Here is a 20,757-nt window from a genome sequence, read left to right as displayed (position 1 = left end):
CTCCTGGTACCAGAGTGTCCCTGTAGGGTTGGGTATGAGGGAGGAGACGATGGACGGTGGTGGTCAGCTTCCCCCGTCGCAGCCTGAACATGATATCGGGCTTCTTGAGCTGCGGAAGCTTCGTTGGCCTGCCGAGAAATAAACGATGAAGCAGAGGGACGCACAAGTGCCAGGCCTGGGTAAAAGTGACCTTGCTCAGCCATTGCTTGTTCCCATAGCTGTGTGATCAAGACCCCGTTCAGAGAACAGAATCCTTTAATGGTATGTCCGTCCATGCTCTTGTATGTCCCTTTCCACATCTGCCAAGGCGTTATTTGCTAAGAAGAATGCCCTCGTCAACTCGGGGGACAGATCTGGGTTTAGGAACTTGCGAGTTGAGCATCGGGTCTTGTAGTTGTACGGATGCGTTTGCTGAAGGAAAACACTTCCAGAGAGCCTCTTCTGCAGGATCTGAGAGGCGAGCTCAGCCTGGGCAGGCAAGCTCCCTGTCCTGAGAAGTTCCAATACCCAGCTGAAACGGTGCTTTAAATCGGCTGAGCTTGTAGCACGCCATGATTCACTCAACTCGATGAAGAGACCTGTCCAAATCGAAGAGTCCCCGGAGTTGGACCCACCAAGACCATCGTACTGACTCTCGTGGTGGTCACGCATCAGTCTTGCCAAAATGCGGAGTGTTGACGTCCGATACTGGGCCATTCCGCAAGGTGATATGTAGTTGGCACCGACCTTGATGATGGAGGGAGTCTGCTTCTCCTCATTCAGAGCTGTGACAGCCAGTAAGTCTTGGCTGGCAGCAACGGTCTTGTATCGGCTTGCTTCCGACGGCCACTCATAATGACGAATAGAAACCTTATGCAAGCCCCGGGTTTCCTGATTCTCGTTGCCCAACGAGTCTGAGCTGTTCAAGGGATCAAGAGAGTTGGCCCTGATTCCTGCCTGAGAACCAACTTGAGAGTCTTGGCTTGATCGCACATACGTCCACGGCGGTAAGGGATCGGAGCGAGATGGATCCACGATCTTGCTTCCATGCCTGGTCAACATTACCACGATTCGCACCGCCCCGCCAAGAAAGACCAAGTTGCAAGGTATGCCGTCAGCTATCAACTGAGCGGAAGCATGATGCCATATCTGGACGATATCAGACCACTTGAAAGTTGGAACACGTACGAATTCTGAGGTCATTGTTGAACGGTAATGCTCAAGAGCATGTGATCGGGCAAAATGTAGAACAACTGCGAGGGACCGCAGAAACACATTCCTTGGCAGGTCTGAGAGTTTTGCGGCTAGGCGCTCAGGGGGCGTTTCTGATTCTGCTTAGCTGAATACTGTAAAACTGCAAGGGATGCTTAACTAGCTTACCTGTGATCTTTTCCCAGACATCGCGATGAAGTAGCCGAGGCAGGTACACAGTCCAGAATTTGGTGCGAAAGAGAGAATGCTTAAAATCAGCATACCCAGTTGTTTTCAACAGTTCACGAAAGTCGTATGATGTTTTGTGACCGTCTTCGAGCCGTGGGATATGGTAGAACAGATCGTTCGAATCCAAAGGGTCCATTACAAGTTGCGACTTCTCCAAATGATGCTTCACCCCGTAGACTTGAGCCCATACGCTTCGCCATCTGCTGGATTGCCTCGAGATGAACCCTGAGTTTGGATTCTCCGCCAGTGCTCGGTACAGAGTCACAACTTCAGCCGTGGTTTTGTGTAGTCCGCCGAGCTGCAGTTGTGACACCAGGAAGTTGAACTGGACGCAAGTCGTGCCTTTTGCCCCATGTACATAGACATCATGTTCGTGTTCCTTCACAGTCTGAATGAAGACTGCTACCTCTGGAGGAGACCAGGAAGCACAATACGAAAGCCCTTTCATTTTGTTGTTCCCCTGTGTGAGAGGGAGTGCGCAGTTCAGGCCTTCATGAAATCTTCGAGGCACGCCGGCCGGCCTTAGTGCTGCGAACCCTTCTTTGGAACCAACCCGTAGGCTGTATTCTTGGCCCTCCAGTTGGCTCATAGTGTCGACAAGGATCATACCAACTGTCTCAGCGAGCGTGAGGATTGACAGGAAGTGACGCTGTGCTTCTTCGCCAAGCTGCGGAACAGGATACGGGAACAGAGACAGCACTGTTATCTCTATTCCGGTAATATCAGTCTTCGAAAGTCGCTTGTGGACATGCAATGCTCGCTTCACAGTCTTAAGGCCGCATTTGCATGACTTGACTGAGGTACAGTGCTGTTCTCCTCGAAGTCGGATGCCAACAGCACCTGAGGCATTAATTGACATGCTCGCAGCTTGACCAACATAGCGGGGATCCTTGACTGGATCTTGACTCTGAGTGCGGATTCCATGCAAGAGGTATATGCCCAACACGTTAGGCACAGCCTTCGGCCTCTCACTCAGCGGGAAGTACTCCATTTTCGCAAAGAGTATCATGGTGAGCAGTTGGTTGCTGTCCCACGGCGTTCCGGCACTGGTAACTCCTGACGAGGGTGCAGCAAAAGTTCGACCAGACGCGGGCGCAGGTGATTATTATCTTTGCACCATTGTAACATATGCCAGCAGAATGGAGCTTGCTCGAAGGTCGTGTCTCTATACTTGAGAGCTGCATTGAAAACAGCGTCGACAATGTCCATGTACCAAATGTCATGTCGGCCGATGTTCTCTGCAATAGCCTCGGGCATGTCGTCAGGCACTGTGATGTACTGTCTTGACACTAATATGTATCTCTTACTTGGAGTCTGTCTATTAATTCTGTACTACAGCCGTGATCTTTCTTGGCGCCCTTTCAAAGCAGGGAACCTCTGGGCCGATCGAATCAGGTGGTCGACGTCCGCCGTGTTGAGCAGCTCCGGACCTGCTTGGTCCAGACTCGTCAAACCAGAGAGTTTCATTGAGACTTCAATCTCGTCTTTCAGAACTGATACATCATTAGTGCCCATTCGCATAACCACATGGTTGTTTTCGAGAGACTCTGCCTACTTTGGATGAGATGCTCAGCACCTTGCTGTCCGTATACAAGGGAATAGAGGAACGGCCGTCCGATACCGACAGCAGTTGCACCAAGAGCAATGGCTTTGATGATGTCTGATCCTCTCTCGAAACCACCGTCGACATAGACTTCAAGCTTTGAGAAAATCTCAGGGCACTTGAGTCTGAGCTCGAGGAGGTTCAATATAGCTGGCTGGGCACTAGAGTAGCAAGCGTGAGTAAGTTTCTGCGAAATGTGTGGCTGGATGGTGACACATACGTATCCAAAGATCGACCGCCGTGGTTGCTCAAAAGGATGCCATCAACACCGTATTCTACGGCTAGCTTTGCGTCTTCGACGCTCTGGACACCCTTCAACACAATTGGCAGACCCGACTCTCCTCTAATCCAGGGCAGGTCAGACCAAGTAAGCGACTTGTCGATATACTGAGCCATCAGCCGCCCCAGACCTGCCCCTTTCTTGTCGTTGCTCGATGTGGCGCCGCTGACGGCAGACTGGACTGCGGTTTCTGTAGCTAAACGCTCGTCCGCCTCGCGTTTTCCCGGAACTGGCGCATCGACTGTCACGAATATGGCTTTGATCCCCAGGCTCCGCGCTTTCCGGAGGATCTCTGTTGTTTTGTGACGCTCAGAGTTGACGTACAACTGGAAGAAGAATGGTTGTTGCTGGTGGCCGCATTGGACAATTGATGACAGGGGGTAAGATGCATTGTTTGATATCTTGATGCCAAGCTTTAGCCCCAGGCGTTTAGAGGGTCGGGAAGGTAGCAGATGGCTGGGTCATGGGTGACTCACACATTGTATAATATCTTCCTGGCCGGCCGCTTTTGCCAATGCCAGCTCACCGTCCTTGTGTGCCAATCGTGCCATCGCAGCTGGGCTGATGAAGAATGGGGCGCTTGTCCTGTGACCCAAAATCGATCGTGTCTGATCTGTATCCGTGACATTTCTTAACACTCGAGGCTTGAGCATTATGCGCCTGAGAAATGACTTGTTTTGATGATGCGTAACCAGGTCGGTTGCCGCGCTACTGTAGAAGGCCCAGGTTTTCCGTGTAAGTATTCTGCTCGCAACTTCTTCAATATCTGCTGCGCTCAAAAGCGACTGGAGCGGTGGAATATTGGTCTCGGATGAGATCGCTGCTGTGTCCTGGTCTCGCGAGTCTTTGACTTCTTCGAGAGCTCCTTGAGGCGGCACATCGCTGCTGGCTTCAAGGTAAGCGCCTTTGAATTTGTCGGCTGGTAAATTCTCCTCTATAATTCCGGGTGCATGTACTTGGTCATATTCAGATGTTGCATTTTTACCAGCCACCGAGAGAAGAACTTTTCACGTTTACATGTCAGTCATTACTCTGTCTTAAACGTCTCTGAAGCCTTTCAAAATTCTGAATGACCTCATTTCCTGCATGAATTGGGGAGGAAAAAAGCTATCAGCTGGAAAGGTTGAACTCACTTTTGGCGCCTCCGGGATGTTCATCCAAGAAGTCGGTGAGATCCCACACCTTGGAATGCACAGCAACCCAGCAATCGTTTCTCGTGCTGTGTTTCTTTAATTCCGCGCTGGAAATCTGCAATTCGCTCGTGGTGTCCATTTTGTGGTGGGGTGGATCTCTGTGTGCATCACCTATTCCGGTTGGAAGAATGTTTGTGAAAAGCTGGGCAAGTTGAGATTACGCAGGTACAGCACCCAGCGTCGTGTCAAATCTACTGCTGCTGATAGCCTGAATGGAGCCTGCTCACAGCTTAGAAGGACCAATCGCGTCCACCGTGGCGGCCGAATTACCGGCCAAACGTCTGATCGGCTTTCTGCCCGAACCATCGGCCGAGCACGCCACCGAGCACGTTCCGACTCCGCACCCGCCCGGCAATGGGCCGAAGCGCATCCACAAACAGGCGAAGCCGTGCCGCTGGACGTTAACTACGAGCATGGATTCTGAGTTACGCTAGGCACATTGAATAGCTGTGTTTGTCAACACTCTCTCCGAATTGCAACAGGGTCTCAACTCTGTGACAATGGCTAAGCCTATCGTGCTTCACATCGGCGACCCGATCAAGTACAACCAACAGTTCTTTGAAAATGAGTTCACCAAGCGATTCGATGTGAGACATAATGAAGACCTTGACAGAGCCTCATTCATACAAGCCCTAAAGAACAAGAAACATGGCGACTTCTCGGCTATATTTCGACCACACTTCCAGACGGGTGGGGAGATGGGTCAGTGGGACGAGGAGCTGATATCTCTCCTCCCTTCTTCGCTCCGGATATTTGCCTCAGCTGGTGCAGGGTACAACTGGGCAGACGTAGATGCACTCGGTCGCCGCCAGATATGGTACGCAAATGGAGCCGGAGCATCTGACGAGGCCGTCTCAGACACTGGTCTCTACTTCATCCTCTCTGTCTTCCGAAACTTCACCAGGTCGCAACTCGCTGCGCGGACGTGCGACCCGGAAATATTCAACGCCACGCACAAGGTTATTGCTACAATATCAGCGAACCCTCGAGGCCACGTGCTTGGGATTGTCGGCCTGGGAAACATCAGCAAGAAGCTCGCCTACAAGGCGAAAACAGCGCTCGGGATGAACATCCACTACTACGATGTCATCAGAGCTACAGAAGATGTAGAGAAGAGGCTGGAGGCCACTTTCCATCCCACGCTCCACAGCCTGCTCGCCACAGCAGACTGTGTCAGCTTGCACACACCTTTGAACGCCCATACGCAGGATTTGATCAACGACAACGAATTTGCGGCTATGAAGCAAGGCGCGAGGATCATCAATACGGCCAGAGGCCAGGTGATAAATGAAGAGGCTCTGATACGGGCCCTGAAGAGCGGCAAAGTATCTGCAGCTGCTCTGGACGTCCATTATGAGGAGCCTCAAGTATCGAAGGAGCTCGCTGCGATGGATAATGTCACTTTGACTACTCATATCGGGGGAGGGGCATTGAACACGAGGATTAACTTCGAGTTGAATGCTATGAAGAATATCCTCATGGTTGTAGGAGAGGATGGGGCTTGTATTGGCGAGCCTTCGACTCCTGTGAATAGAGACGTTGTGAGAGCGTCGGCAGCCTAGAACATATATACTCAACTTTGCCTGTCTTGACCAAGCTTGATTCTACCACTGCAATTGTGCAGTGTTTTCTTCTCACCAGAGGTTATCCACGATGCTCCGCAGGAAGTCCAAGAACGTGAGCAAGCAATTTGCGGAAACGATTATCGCAAGCTACTCCCTGACGCAATACATCATGGTAAATCTGCCGTGCAGATCGCGAATAATCTGGTGAAACAGCGGTTCCCTGATCTGCCATACTGACAAGAGCATAGACCTTGTCCCTGAGATCCGTGCACTCCCAGCCCTGGAATATCTCTACGAGTGTCTGAAGCTTGGGCGTCGGCGTCTCTGGATGCCTCCAGTGGGCTCTCTGCCAAACCATGACGAACGCCGGGCTCCGCAGGACGTCCGTGACAAACTCGTGGTGTGCTAGGCGGTTCTCTTCCTCGATCGTTTTAATGGTGAGGTACAGCCTGTCGAGTACGGGCCAGTCAACGCTTTGGGAGCCACACCATACCGTGAGCCTATTTGCGTGAATGATCTCCTGGATGATCCACATGCGTCTCCAGTACGGCCTTTGGCAGAGATCTCGGATGGCTTTGCCCTCTTGTCTGCCCCATATGGGGCGAAAGTCGTCGACCTGCTGCTTGAGAGGCCTTGTGCTTTCATTTACGAGGAAGTCCATTGCCAGGCGGCTGTTCTCCGATTCGCGACCCAGCCAGATGTAGACGCTCGAAGCCATCGAATAAATATGCTTCATCAGGCCGACTTGGTGGTTTCGCTCACGCACGTTGTCCTGGTCAATGCAGATCGCGTCGATCCAGAATAGTCGAGGTTTCTTCAAAGTCAGGCTTCGACAGTGGAGGAACCACCATAAATTCTCCCCGATCTCGAAGTCGTCTCGTCCATCCACGGCAATTTTCCGTGTCTTGGTCGGCTTTCCCCAAGCATATGACAAAGCAGTGTACTTCGGACATGACTTTATGTCGGAATAAACGAATGAACCCTTGATCTGGCCCTCGTGGGTAGTTTTTGCCAGACGGAAAAGTCTAATTTGACCTTGTGGGCGACTTAGTGGCCGGTATGGTGCCTTGCCTGGAGCTGGTGGGATGTACTCCGATGCCAATCCCGATCGGGTGTGTTGTTCATGACTGGCAAGGAATCTGATCTGCTCTGAATCTCTCCGATAGCTTGAACCAGATGTTTCGACACTGCTTCTCCTTCTGTCCAGCGGTTGTGTTTCCATCGCGAGTAGGACCTTCCTATTGAGTTGCTCCAGTCGTAGTACACCGTCCTGTGGGATGTCGTTGAGCTTGGTGGCCACAACCTTAGATTGTTCGGAAACAGAGTCTCGGGGAGACAGAATGTCGTAATTGTCCGAATCGACGAACTCCTGTGCGTAGCTCCATCCACGACAAGTTTCCTGTGTGATGAGAGGACTGCTATGCCTGAACCTCGACGTATAACTTGTTTTATGGCATCTTTGAATATGGAGGTAGTTCTCTCGTGGCTCACTGTGTCTCCTGTTGAGATCCCAGAGGACTTTTGAACACTTTCCGGCGGGTTGCCCCTCGTGTTCAGGGCCGAGGGGGCACGGGACCACAGCCTGGGTCGGGCTGGGGGTTTTGAGGGCGGTGTTCCATTCGACATACATTTGCTCGCTGATACCGGCCAACGAAAACCGGTCGAAACCTGTGAGGGAGCGCGGAGTAGATTGTGTCAAATCGTAGTTGTAGGTGAAGCCTTCCATTTGTTGCGCGAGAGACTCTGACGGCAGCGTTTGCCGGCTCCTCTCGGCGCCATGAGAGTATCCAAAATCGAAAGAAGGACGCATGATTCGGTCGTCAAGAGAAAAGACCTCGTTCAGCAGGGCTTCGAAAGGCTGTGAACACCATGAATCCCAATTTCGGATTCGATTCGTCTGTCAGACTGATGCACCGTTGCTTATACCTGCATGCATCGGTGTTACCGGCGGCTGTGCTGCAGCCATGAGTGGGTCATTTCTACAAATGGGACCAGGCTACGCCTCAAGGCAGCCAACATGCGTCTTGAATTCCGGGGTAGCTTTTTGCAGGTGCGTCATTCCACCTTCCACGCCGCGCCACAGCCAATAAGTGGAAAAAAAAAGGCTGGGGCCCCCGTGCCGGTCGTCGTGCTTACGCTCCGAAACACCTCAACCAATGGTCGGCAAAACACCTTCCCGATTCATTCCACGGCTTGTCCGGTAATATTTTGCTTCACGGCACGCCCGAGCCTTATTTTCCTGGCTTAAAGCTATTGGCACAGGTATCTTGGGCAAAATGGCCTCTTTTCGTCATCACTGAAAGTTGCCAGATCTTCGCCCGTATCAAGTCCCCTCATTTTTCGCGAGATCAGCGGACTTTCCCATTTCTGCCTCTTCATGTAGTTTATTACCCACGTCATAAGGATTCCGAAGTAGATAGTTGTCTGCTAACCGCTGTGTGGAAGACCACCGATCTACAGAGCAGCAAGATTCTTGAGCTTCCAGAGAGAGGGCGATCTAACAGGGGTAAGAAGATTTTTCTCGATGCAGGCAACTTATTTCTTCCCTATATTAAACGAAGCACCAATTAGTGATCTGAATCCTTGGAACCATTTTCACTGTCAACCATTCGGGTTTGTTGACAGCGCTTGAGAATTCCGTATCGAGACCACAGCCGAACTCCTCAATACTGAAAGACTGCTCATCCACATCAAGTCCACAACGAAATCAAAACTGATCTATGCCGTTCGCTGATTCTTCCGTTTCCGACCCGACCCACTCTCCTGTTTCCTCTTCCTCCGCCTGGGCTCTTTTGCAGCATTCAGTGGCGTAAACAGACTCAATGGGAAGACTTGTTTACCCATCTCATATAAAGACTTCAAACTCTCTCGCATGATTGGTCCTCGAGCACCCAAGCCGAATAGTAGCGTGTGGTTGACCTTGGCGAGGAAAGCCAAGTTCCAGTGCAGCTCCTCCTTGTCCTTGTTGCCCAGGACCGTACAGAACTCGTCGACGGCATTCCTCAGTAGCCCATCGCTACTCAGCCGAAGAAATTCCGAAAGCACATCAAGGTAAAGTGCCTGGATTGGTGGGGACTGATCGAGGACGTCGAAGCAGAAGTCGACATAGACTATCGTCGCAGCCCTACTCCTGTAGCTGGCAGACGTAGAGCTGGGACCTACGATCAGCGCACTAGTGTCAGCCCCAGCTTTCAAGAACAGTTTGAGGATTCCTTCTTCGAGTAGGAATGAGAGAACCCGCGTTGCACTTTTCTGCTCTGAAATCCACCAGTGGCAGATATATGCAAAAAGTTCACTCCAGGGGCTGATGCCTTGGCAGCCACCTTCTTTGTTCGGATCCATGCCACGATTGTCCAGTAGACAGGCCAAAACATCAGTTCCTTTCCCTCGTTGTAGTTGAATATTCTTAGTCGGCTCAGGCGTCAGAAATCGCAGTACCGGCAACGTCCCGATATTCTTCAGAAACCCCGGTTCAGAATCCAGCTTGTTGAGAAGATAGTCGAAGAGTCCAAATTGTACCAGTTGCTCTCGCAAAACTGCTTGCTTCATCTTCGAACAAGATCTGGGATCAAACGTGCAGCTGCTCCCTGAGAGCATGCATAGGAGACTGCGATCAAGTTCGTCAAGGAGGGCACGGTGGCGGATATCACCGGCCATGCTAGATTCGAACTCACTGGCAGAACTCAAAGTTTGACACAGTAGCCGTTCAAATTTGGAGAAGAGTGTTTCAAACTCAAATTTACCAAAAGTTGTTCGTGAAATTTGAGTCGGGGCAGGAGAAGTTTTGATCATAGCGATGTGAGCTTTGAGAATGCTAAGGGCCGGACAGAAGTTCAAACGAGAATCAGCCTTGGCAATGAGAAAGTCGTAGATTTCCCGAGTGTTCAAGAAGTCTCTAGCAGTCCTGTGAATGAAGGTTACAGTTCCATCCTCAGGATTGACCTCGAGAAGTCCGCGGGTCCTGCTGTCGAGGTGCCAGGATGTGTTGCTCCGTATCTCCTCGATCTCGCCCTCATCCATTTGTCGAATCGGATGATTTATCGAGTAATTGCTGTCCTCGTATTCCTGGAAGTGGAAACTGTAAACTAAGAAGCTCAAGTGGCTTTCTGTTGAAGCGTTGGCAATTTGGAGCGCCGTTGACATGTGGCTGTGATAAAAAGGCTCGACGGCTTCGAGCATAGTCTTGAAGAATGGTTCAAGCTCCGACGGAAAACTCTCAAGGCGCCGATGCAGGTCCACAAATGCATCTCGATTTGTGAGTCCTTCTCTCAGGAGCTTCGTGACAAGAAACACCCAAAGGAAGACTCCGTTGGATTTTGCCACAATTTCTGAGATCAACCACTGCCCTTGAGAATGTTTTGCGGAGACGGCAGCCCATCGTGTATGCTCTTCAAGCCGACTTGAGACATATTTATGTATATCATCTTGCGTTAAGTCCTGCATGTAGATTTTGGGAAATTGATGCCCGAATTCTTCCTCGAAAATATTCCAAGGACGGCTCGAAAGACAGAACTTCATGTTGCCTGACATTGCAAGCTCTTTGAATGTCTGACAAAGTTGAATGCGGTCTTCGTTGTCACCGCTATATTCGTCCAAACCATCGATGATGAAACATATTTTGAGGCGTCCGTCGTTTCTGGTCACAAAAGTCTGCAAAGCTTCACGGAGCTCCACTAGCGACCAGGAGCCCGCAAACTCCAAGTTATTCCATCTCTCCACGCATGTTGGCTCGATCAGATCTGGAAATTGGCGAAATATGTCGTAAAGCAGGTTCTGGAGAAGACCCTTTAGAGACTTCTGCATAGAAGTCCCGGTTATCCAGAAGTAGTGACTAACGATTGCTGCCCTGTGGGGTTGAGCCCACTCAGTAATTAAACGGGACGTGATGCTGGAATCTGCGATGTACTTCATGAGAGTTGACTTCCCTGATCCAGGCCTTCCGGATACCCAAAAGATTCCATTTCCCTGTTTAAGCCAAGCGCCAATGCTGGGATCAAGGGCCAGGTTCTGATCGGTCGTGAGTGCCCATTTGAACGTCTTCACGTGGGCCTTGGCAATTTGTGTATGCCTTACAGGACGGCTCTCGAAGGTGAGGCTTTCCAGGATAGCTTGCTGCTTTTTCACATCCTGTTCTGAGAGGGACAATGACTGCAACTTCTCCTTCAAGCCGCTAACGTCGCCCATTGTGAAATCGGGCCGCCCATGTTGTGGGCTTCCTGCCTCTCGTCCTAAACGCAGCCGACATTGCAGTTCATTGATACCGTCACTGATCTGAATGATGGCCTTTGCTTGATCTGCCTGCAACAACAGACTCCGGCGTTGTAAATATCCTAGCCGCTCCGACTGAGCGCGGCTGCAATAGCTACACAGAGCGTCAGTCAAGCGTTTGTGTGGTCCTGCTTCAGTGGGCCTCGTACTCACTGTGCCAAGGTACAGATATGCAGTGTCATCGTTACTTGAGTTCGGGAGAGTCGTGCCTCAAGCTCATCGACGCTGGACTTTTTCCAGGCCTTTTTCAGAGCAACTGTGAAGCTGTCCCATTTCCCCTTGGATCCATTGTTTGTCCTGAGCTTTTTTGTGATCCGGAGAAGTTCGTTCCCATCAGTCTTGCACACCGCGCAGAGGCTCTTGACTGCAAGAAAAACATTGGTGACATGATCCTCAACGTTATCCTCGGCATGACACTCGACATGACCCTCAGTATGCGACTTGCGGATTTTATGATCGGTGCACGATTGAAGACCATCGCACAAATGTTGCAGTTGTTCACAAACTGTGTCAAGTCTGGTGACATCGATACTACATCCAGTAGCCGATGCGCTGATTTCTATGGTTCCTTTGATGAGACCGGATGCGAATGAGACGAACGAGAAGACATTGGATGCCAGTCCCAACGCTGTCAAAGGGTCCATGATGGCCTTGATAGTTTGAAAGGTTCTGAGACGATGCTTCTATCTCAAAAATGGCGGTCAAGCAACCAGTATTTGGATGGCAGAGCGAGGAATTTATGGATGTGGGAGAGTGAAATGGGTTGCTAAATTCCAGGCAGCTGGGCGCCGTGGACTACACCAGTGCCGCAACCCTTCTGAAGTCCCCCCTGATAATTAACACAGCCTCAAGGCTCCAACTAGGTACGGTTGCACAACAGCACATGGGCCCTAGCAAGCCGCTGCGCCTCTTCCGGTTTTACTGGCACCAGAATTGTCGGACAGCATGCAGGCCTCTCGTCTACTACTGGCTGACAATGGCCTACCCTCCGTACACAACATAAAAGCCTGGCTCGGTTCAGCTTGCCCACCAGAAAGTAGGCAGAAGTGACGTACGACACACTTGCTTTTTCACGTGCGGTCAGTCGGGCGACGTGGTTGCTCGGAACACTTTGAAGTCTGCCTTGCCTAGCGGCGTGTGATTTGACTGGTCTCAAGGCATTTTAGGCCACTATTTCTCGAGTATTGGGTCAGCTAGTGGTTTCGTGATGCGACCCCATCGTGCATAACCGAACATGTAGCAGCACTGTGTAGGACAAAAGTTGGGTGACTGCGGCAGCTGACAACCCGGATACCAGGGGGTCCTTATGCATTCCCCAAAGGTCCGCAGTGAATCACCAGACTACTCGTGTTGAGCTCAGCATTGAAAACTTGGCCGATCGCACTTTAATTACTTGTCAATGATGTTCCTGCTTTGACATGAAATACTCACTAGCTAGGAACCGGGGGCCATGATGGAGCCTCCCAGAACCCAGGCCCTGGTAAATTCCCTTACAAGAAGATAGAAGATCAAATTTTTGCGATATTGATTGGATTTATCGGATTTGGGACCGTCCTCCTTCTCACCTGTCTCGAAGCCGTGTACGAGTGAGTCTCATGTTCATGTGCAAATCAGGAAGTCGATAATCTGCTGCAAATGGATGGGAAAGACTCAACGCAATTGTACTTTTGAGGAAAATCCAGTAAAGATCTGAAACAGTTCATATTCCGTCGAGACAGCATGACAATAGCGTGCTAAGCTAAACCACTTGCTGGGCGCCCACGCATGTAGCGATCCCATCACTCTCAACCAACGCAGCCGTGCCTCCAGAGTTGCCAGACTGCTGCACAGTCTGCCTCACCGCGGTCGTGCACTTCGCAGTAACCCCATCCGCCGCAGCCGCAGCCACCGTCGCGTTGGCCGACAGCGCAGCAGCAATCGCCTTCTGGGCGTCCGCCGCGTTCGGGTGGGCAGCGGCCGCCTTCGCCCCGAGCGTGAAGATGGTGCCCTTGGCGTTGGCCTCGCCCTGGAGGTCCGCCGCCTTCTTGGTCAGGTTGACCGTCTGCGCGAGCTCGGCGAGCTGCGCCAGGTCCCCCTGTTCGGCCTGCGCCGCGACGACGTTGGCTGACACCTGGGCGCCTGCCAGGTGGGAGGCTATCTCGGCCTCGGTGGCGTCGGCCACCAGCATGTTTGTGGAGAAGATGCAGCCCACTGGGTCGGCGGAGTCGTCGCAGATGAAGCCGTCGCCGGTGGGGTCGCCGACCTGGTGTCGTGTGAGCGGTGTTCTCCAATGACTGGAATGATGAGGCCTCTTCTAGGTGTTTCAAGGGAGAACTCACAGTGCCAGCAGGGAAAGTGCCGGTCTGGATGGCCAAGTTCGGGTCTGCCCCGACAGCCTGAAGCTGAGTCGCAAGGTCGAGAACAATCTGCTTGTTGCCGGCTGCATCAGGTGAGGCTGGGTCCTGATGCTGCTTCAGAGCAGCGATTTCAGGGTTGGCGGCGGTTTCATCGCAGGCCTCGGAAGCGCCCCCGACGGGGGTCGTATTGCGCTCGAGGGCGCGGAACATGAGGGCGTTTGCCATGCCTGCCACGTTGTTCGCAGCTTTGGCATTAGTGAAGGCCTGATCGGCAATGTTCTGTTGGAGGCACTTCAGATTTGTGACATTGCCTGCACCGCTCTTGGCGCCTGCGTCGCCTAGCAGACCAAACACGGTGTTCTCGATCTGGAGCGGGTTGTTGAGTTCCAACATCGCTTGAGTGGCCTGCACGATGGCCTCATGCGAGTGCTCCTGTGGCGCCTCTGCGGCTGAGAGGCCAGCGAAGACAAACATAATGGCGGCGGTCTTCATTTTTCTTGGTGAGTAATGGTGCTGCTACTCTAAGCGTGATAATTCGAGCAAGGCCTGCCTTCAATGTATTGTAAGAAATATGAATAATTATTGGAAAAGACTGGGGTTCACAGAACTCTGGAAGAATGAGAAGTGGGAAGCGAATGAAGCGTCGGTGGACCAGAAAGCATCTTCGGTGATCCGGAGGCCGGGAACGGCCATCATGATATTTAAATAACACTATGGAGGATGTATTTCAAGCACCCTGCGTACTCGCCCAGAACTGTCCTAATACTTTACTCCGTCAACAGACATTTCTGACATCTGACGCTGATGCCCCGGAGGCGCCGGCGAGGTTCACTTTTAAGGGGGCTGCGTCTCAGGTATCTTGGACAGAACTCAGTCGGGGGAAGAGAGAGTATATTTGCAGATCCGTGCGGGAACCGCACCAGTCCTGCAGTTCGTCAATGAAATTCAGACGGGATGCATTCGGGAGCGGCCGTTAAGGTTCTCTGCTGAAGCATTCAGACGATTCAGTACCTCTTGGCGGGCTTGTTCTGGAACACCTCCTGTGTAGCTTTTAATGCGTCAGAGGATCTGATACATCCTCAGGCTCTTATGGATCTGTCAAAATACGTCTGGTTCGACTCTTTCTCAGACCAGAGTGCGTCCTGGATAGGGGCCAAGCACGTGTCGTCTGATTCTCAGCCCTCGGGCTCCCCTTAAACCCGAGTACGAACTCGTTCTTTGGAAACAGGGTAACAATCTCAGATGATACTATGGGGTTTGATTTGGTCCCATATCTCTATGAGATTAGCTTTATCTGGCCAAGGTGACCGTCAGATTCATCCGCTTCATCCGCTTCATCAAGGACCGAAATACACGAGGAACCTTCGCGGAATGTACGCTGAAATTGACCTCTTGTGCGAGTCGCCAATGACGGTCTAGTTGCACCCTATAAGCCTTTCGTGTGTGGATGGCCTTTGAATCGTATGGTATAGCGTTGAATTTAAACCGCTTGGAACGTGACAGCCTTGTCTTCGTGCATAGGCCGAGTGAAGAACTGGAATTCTTTGAGGATGGTCTTGGATGCGCCTCGCTCACTCAGAAGATCGATGGTATCCTGATCCTGGTTTCCAATGGCCGCTATCAGAGGCGTCTGCTTGCTGCTGTCGCGCTGATTGACATTAAGTCCAAAATCTAGTAATTTCTTCGTGATCCTATGCTTCAAGCAAGTCTGCAGCAAATACATAAAATCCAGGTTCGGAAGCGTAGTCAAGAGACTGTCTGTGACAGTGGTGTTTCGATGACGAGCCCTCGAATCGGATTGCTTATAGTCGCATGATACAGATGCTGACATTCCAGTTGTTGCCATCCGCCCCGAACGTTCGATTGCTGAAGTCGACGAGGACATATCAATATACTGAGGTAGGCTGCAAAAAACATTCGAAGTGGGACAAGGATGTATGGTCTGCAAGGGCAGAAAGGACGAAGTTTGATACTTCTTGTGAAGGATGATGTAAAGGAGAGATGACAAAAGGCAGCGGAATTTGATCTGAAACGATAGAGGGCAAATTTCGAATACTGAACAACTGAGTTCGCAACAACTTGAAGGTCTGTAAGAAGCAGGACTAATAAGTACCCGAGTGTATATAGGGAGGCAGCCAGTCAACCGATGTTATGGTGATTATACTAGTATCGTGTGGAACGGTTGGTGAGAACTAGGACTCAGAGCGGGGTCCGGCTGCCTGAACGAGCCTTCGCTTGCTATCTCGCAGCCAACATGTGCAGGAAACACATCGTTCAGGGACCCACTATATCAAAGTACCTAAGTATTGAAATACATATAGGGAGGCAGTCAGCGTTTTGCAGCTGCAGGCATGCAGTTCTGCATTTAATCACCCCGCACCTGGCCACGTCAACCCAAAAAACATGTCTTTTCTTGTCCCAAAATCGTCAGACGTGAAAAGATATTAGCCCAAGATGAGCTTAGGGATTCCAGGACTGGTCCTTGGTGCAGTCGGCATTTTGACAGCATTCAAGGGAGCCCTCGACACGGCACTGCTTATTGAGTCATTCTTCGACGATGACAAGGCAGGCTGTGGTTACTTGGCCCTCAGATACCATATTGAAAAGACACACCTGAGTTTGTGGCGCCAGGTGTGCAATGTGGACAATATGTCCATATGCGTATTACGAAATAAACCTACTCTACTACAGGAGACTGTTCTGGGAATTCTGGGCGAGATCACCCGGCTGCTCGAAGAAGCAGAGAAGTTGGTTGAGAAGCATGGTATCGCAAAAGCCAGCATACCTTCAATGCCCGACGCGAAGGGCACTTCGAGACCAGAAACCGATGTGATCATGGAGCTTTCGACGACCACCGTCAAGCCAAAGGCGAGGCTTCGGTGGACCATCAAAGGAAAGGCCGAATTCGAGGAAAAGGTCTCAAGGTTGAGGCAGCTTATCAACGACCTCTACAGCTTTACCATCGGTGCGTCAGGGTCAGAATCCATCCATCGAGCTTTGCCTTCAATGGCTCTCAGTTCCATATCTAGCGGAGAGTTGCTACAAACACTTCGTGAGCCCAACATGGAGATTGATGCTACCCTGGCCCTGTCAGCCAGGGTCAAACTACTGCAGACGGAACTTGCTCAATCACCAGACGGCTACGTGACGGTGATTTCGAGCGATCAACTTCGTCTGTTTTCTTCCAAGTTTGGTACCCTGAGATCCTATGGCGTTGGGTACATTTCCGTGTGGGTGGAATGGGGTCTCGTCAGCGACGGCAGTATGGATGGGGGCTTATTCGAGCAGCAGTATTTCGAGAAGATCATCCAGCCCTTGGGAGCGTGCTCGGATTAACTATTGCGGTACTGATAGTATGAAGAGAAAGAGAAGCACCGTTTGGGGCGGATTCAGCTCTTATATGGATAAGATAACATTGTAACCAGGCAGCATTTTTATGTGATGCAAACATAAGGTGGAAGAAATAACTTATAATAAAAGATAATTTGCTATTAAACATCTACATGCCATAATGTAATAAACTCGGAGTTCATTCATATTATTTCATACTGACTTTCTACTTTTACAAAGCATCTTCTATTATAATACTTACGTTTGCCTTAACCTTCTCTTTCTCGTCTCATTCGCAGAGTGCTTGCCTTTCAACCCGGATTGGCCCTAAGTGCCTGATCATACTCACATCAAGCTTGACACTGTGGCTCGTGGTCATTACTAGCCCATCAAGAGAAAAAGCGAATCATAGTTGAGCAGGTATAGAGACACGAGTTGTATCTTCGCCAGGAACTATCCACGTATCAAAACAGTAACATTTCACACGATTTCAAGCCCAGCCGACAAGACCAGTGACCAGTTTTCTCGGTGCACGAAGCTCCTCCTTCCTCGCCTTGAGTTCGTCAACGTCCCAGTTCACCCACAAGTACTTACCTCTCAAGAACTCACCCTCGGCGCTCGCTACCCAATTGACAAAGTGCCCGGCCAGGTCAGCTACAGAAGCGGTCAGCCATCAGCCAAGAAGCGTAGATGTATGGAGCACTTGGCGGTAATTAAAACACTCACGCTCATCAACAGGCACGCCCAGTGCCCCAAGCCCAGACTTGGTCAGCATGTCCGACTCAACAACCCCAGGGTGGACGTTGTAGAAGCGGAGCCCGGGGTTCTCAAGCTGGAGCGTCTCGACCACGCGCGCCGCACCAATCTTGCTCCCAGAGTACCCGGAGAACCCTTGCAGCGTGGGGTTGATGTGGGCAGCGCCGGCCGAGATGTTGACAAAGACACCACCGGGGCGCGCGGAGGCGAGGAACTGGCGCGCGAGCAGGAACAGCCCCTTCACGTTGACCTCCCAGGCCCTCCACCAGTCCTCGGTGAAGTCGCCGGCGCGGCCCTCCCCGCCGGCGCTGGCGGCGATGGGCCCCACGGCCGGCAGGTAGCCCGCGTTGGCGACGACGACGTCCACGGGGCCGCCTGCGCCGGCGAAGGCGCGCGCGACGTCCTCCTCGCGGGACACGTCGCCCGAGACGGTGGAGATCTTGGTCGAGGGGTAGGCGGCCCCCGTGCGCTCCGCGACCTCCTGCAGGGTCGCGGTGCTGCGGCCCAGGATGATGATGTGCGCTGCTCCTGCCGTCGCGAAGGCCTCGACGATGCCGATGCCGAGGCCGCGGGCGCCGCCGCTGACGAAGACTGTCTTCCCGGCGGCGGACAGCTCGGGGCGGGATGGTGAGATCGAGGGGTAGGATTTTTGGTGGTACGTTGAGGTGAAGTTTGTCTCCCAGATTGGTTTCGACATGATGAAAGTGGGATGATGTGAAGTGTGTGGGAGTGTTGTTGCAAGATGTGTTTGTGATGCCACGAACAGAAAGGGCTCATACGACGTGGAGGGGACAGAGCGAGGCCGTACTGAGCAGAAAGCGCTCAGTAGGGGATAGGAGTTAAGTTAAGAAGACGAGGAATTAAGGGAAGGAGTTAAGGGCAAGATGTTATCGGCGGTTTGCATGTGGCGATGCATGCTTAGTTGTTCCTGAATTGCTCCACCTGTACCAATGACTATTAGCTCCGAAAGGTGGTCCCATAACCTTCTTCCACCCTGCATGTCAGCAGAAACATCTGACACACGATACTACTCAAGCCAACCGAAGGAGCAAACGGTCTCCCTAGCCTCAAACTCAACAGAGATGGCGTATATGGCGTGCCAAGTGGAGGGGGCTGACGTTGCCGGAGTGGATTCCAAATCTAGCGGACAAGAGTGTCGCTTGACCTTGATTTCGGACTTGTGACGCCTCCACTCCAAGGTTTGCTCATACATTACGTGCTGCAGTGAGCCGCTCTAATACTACCTATCCTCTTCAATCCGGGTTATCACTATGTATGTGCCAACCCAAGATGTTCCAGCAACAGGACGTTGGTGTAGAAGTGCACAGCTCACCACGTTAGCTGCTTGCCGTCATTGTCCCACAACTTCCCACCATGCGAGTCCTTTGTAGCAGCATCGATGACCTGCACAATCCCATCGCAGGACTCGTCGACTTCAATGAACGCCTTCTCGAGACCCAGCAGGCGAGCACTTGCGTTACCCATCTCTGTCTGGACGAAACTAGATAAATCGAGAATCAGTATCTAAATATCATCACGACAGAACGTTCCAACATATGCTCACCCAGGGTGGAGGACAAAGGCAGTCAGGGATTCCTCCTCTCCATTGATCCTCTTCGTGAGCCAGTGGACGGCGGCCTTGGATGGTGCGTACGCAGCATTGGGGAAGGGAGCCTGATCCTACAGCCAAAGCTCCATTAGTCTCTCGCGTTCAACATTTCACACCCTGTCCACACCAGACCGGTATCAGGCAGCCTTACCTGCAACTGGCCCGCCGACGAGCCCATGGTGACCCATTTAGGCTGCGCGGACCTCCGCAGCAGCGGGAGCGCGGCCTGGTACAGCCAGACCACACCAAAGACATTCGGCGTGATGTGGGCCTGCAGGTCCGCGACCTTGAGCTCCGACACCGTCGGAAATGCCCTGGCGACGCCGGCGTTGGCGATGACGAGGTCCAGGCGGTCGATCCCCCGCGCGGAGAGCTCCTCGACCGCCTTGAGCGCGTCGGCCTCGGCCGTCGAGTCGATCTTGACGACGAGCAGCCGGCTGTGCTGGCCCGCCGGCAGGTCTGCGAGGGCCTTTGAGGTTGGGTGGTCTGGGTCGCGGACGGCGGCGATGACGGTGTGGCCGTCCCTGGCGAGGTAGCGCTCGACAAGGCCCTTTCCCAGCCCTCTGTTCGCACCGCTGATCAAGACTATTGAGGGGGCCATGGTGAGGTGTGGAGTTCGCTTTGTGGGGCTTGAAGACCGCGGTTCTGCTTCGCGATATGTCCCATCGAAACTCATCACACTTGTGCAGGACTCATGATTCCAGTCTTTTCATAAGAGTGTGGGAATACCAAACTGAAGGACTTCCGCGTGCTGAGAAATCAAGATGGTCATGTTCGCGTCTCTCGAGGTCGAAAACGTTGGTGGACTGTTGGGCTCGACGGAATCCTAGCCAAGTCGAGGTGACCTTATCTGCGCAGAATCCTGCTGAACATAGGTTCCAACACACATATGCACCTTGGGTGTTTGTTCTAGTCCGCAAGGCAGTGCCGCTTCCTGCGGACGCTTTCTCGGCGGTGGCCTAGCTCCCGCTTTCTGCTTACATGGTCCGCAAAGTCCGGGATTCTTTGTCAACGGCGTCCCCGCCGTTACGAAAGTTCATTGCATAGTCTACTAAATGCACAATTTTGTCCTGTGCGGTATCTTTGGGAGCCTTCTCAGGATGTGTTACAACGGAGAACCAGGGCAGTGGCAGCAGTGATCCCTGGTGGTGGTGCAGAACCTGTGCCTCGATCACGTAAGCTGTGCGACGTGTGGAATTTCACCAGACGCGGAGAGCACAACACACTAATAGGCCAACATTGGTCGGCCGCTCATGTGGAATCTCTGGACACCTGGGTTCCAACGTAGAGCTTCCAGGATATGCGGTTGTATGGGCGCAGTAGGTTGCAGCTGACGTGTGACGGATCGGGCAGAAGTAAGCCAAAAAAAAAAGTAGCGAGATGGTGGAGCGGGGTGAG

At 52.1% G+C, this 20,757-nt stretch overlaps 9 protein-coding genes across 9 annotated transcripts; 2 read left to right on the top strand and 7 right to left on the bottom strand.

The window, feature by feature from the left end:
• Window positions 1-255: 255 nt before the first annotated feature.
• INS49_003485 (uncharacterized protein) lies at window positions 256-2,428 on the bottom strand (the record flags this gene model as incomplete). The annotated part of the gene is made up of 2 exons (XM_043164279.1): window positions 256-1,021; window positions 1,455-2,428. The coding sequence occupies 2 exons, from the start codon at window positions 2,426-2,428 to the stop codon at window positions 256-258; spliced, it is 1,740 nt and encodes a 579-aa protein (XP_043019044.1).
• Window positions 2,429-2,751: 323 nt separating this feature from the next.
• INS49_003484 (uncharacterized protein) lies at window positions 2,752-4,574 on the bottom strand (the record flags this gene model as incomplete). Its single annotated transcript, XM_043164278.1, has 5 exons — window positions 2,752-2,912; window positions 2,975-3,183; window positions 3,243-3,715; window positions 3,779-4,305; window positions 4,436-4,574. The coding sequence occupies 5 exons, from the start codon at window positions 4,572-4,574 to the stop codon at window positions 2,752-2,754; spliced, it is 1,509 nt and encodes a 502-aa protein (XP_043019043.1).
• Window positions 4,575-4,995: 421 nt separating this feature from the next.
• INS49_003483 (uncharacterized protein) lies at window positions 4,996-6,057 on the top strand (the record flags this gene model as incomplete). The annotated part of the gene is made up of 1 exon (XM_043164277.1): window positions 4,996-6,057. One exon carries the CDS (start codon window positions 4,996-4,998, stop codon window positions 6,055-6,057), a length of 1,062 nt encoding a protein of 353 aa, XP_043019042.1.
• Window positions 6,058-6,139: 82 nt separating this feature from the next.
• On the bottom strand, window positions 6,140-8,026 carry INS49_003482 (uncharacterized protein; the record flags this gene model as incomplete). The annotated part of the gene is made up of 2 exons (XM_043164276.1): window positions 6,140-7,918; window positions 8,006-8,026. 2 exons carry the CDS (start codon window positions 8,024-8,026, stop codon window positions 6,140-6,142), a joined length of 1,800 nt encoding a protein of 599 aa, XP_043019041.1.
• Window positions 8,027-8,778: 752 nt separating this feature from the next.
• On the bottom strand, window positions 8,779-9,609 carry INS49_003481 (uncharacterized protein; the record flags this gene model as incomplete). Its single annotated transcript, XM_043164275.1, has 2 exons — window positions 8,779-9,211; window positions 9,527-9,609. 2 exons carry the CDS (start codon window positions 9,607-9,609, stop codon window positions 8,779-8,781), a joined length of 516 nt encoding a protein of 171 aa, XP_043019040.1.
• Window positions 9,610-13,066: 3,457 nt separating this feature from the next.
• Window positions 13,067-14,156, bottom strand: INS49_003480 (uncharacterized protein; the record flags this gene model as incomplete). The annotated part of the gene is made up of 2 exons (XM_043164274.1): window positions 13,067-13,570; window positions 13,647-14,156. 2 exons carry the CDS (start codon window positions 14,154-14,156, stop codon window positions 13,067-13,069), a joined length of 1,014 nt encoding a protein of 337 aa, XP_043019039.1.
• Window positions 14,157-16,118: 1,962 nt separating this feature from the next.
• Window positions 16,119-17,000, top strand: INS49_003479 (uncharacterized protein; the record flags this gene model as incomplete). The annotated part of the gene is made up of 1 exon (XM_043164273.1): window positions 16,119-17,000. One exon carries the CDS (start codon window positions 16,119-16,121, stop codon window positions 16,998-17,000), a length of 882 nt encoding a protein of 293 aa, XP_043019038.1.
• A 484-nt stretch (window positions 17,001-17,484) lies between these two features.
• Window positions 17,485-18,447, bottom strand: INS49_003478 (uncharacterized protein; the record flags this gene model as incomplete). Its single annotated transcript, XM_043164272.1, has 2 exons — window positions 17,485-17,648; window positions 17,721-18,447. The coding sequence occupies 2 exons, from the start codon at window positions 18,445-18,447 to the stop codon at window positions 17,485-17,487; spliced, it is 891 nt and encodes a 296-aa protein (XP_043019037.1).
• A 632-nt stretch (window positions 18,448-19,079) lies between these two features.
• INS49_003477 (uncharacterized protein) lies at window positions 19,080-19,960 on the bottom strand (the record flags this gene model as incomplete). Its single annotated transcript, XM_043164271.1, has 3 exons — window positions 19,080-19,251; window positions 19,315-19,430; window positions 19,511-19,960. The coding sequence occupies 3 exons, from the start codon at window positions 19,958-19,960 to the stop codon at window positions 19,080-19,082; spliced, it is 738 nt and encodes a 245-aa protein (XP_043019036.1).
• Between the last annotated feature and the right edge of the window lie 797 nt (window positions 19,961-20,757).

This window comes from Diaporthe citri, assembly GCF_014595645.1.
Source record: "Diaporthe citri strain NFHF-8-4 chromosome Unknown scaffold_10, whole genome shotgun sequence".
Taxonomy (NCBI): Eukaryota; Fungi; Ascomycota; class Sordariomycetes; order Diaporthales; family Diaporthaceae; genus Diaporthe; species Diaporthe citri.
This window is presented reverse-complemented; position numbering and strand designations above follow the sequence as displayed.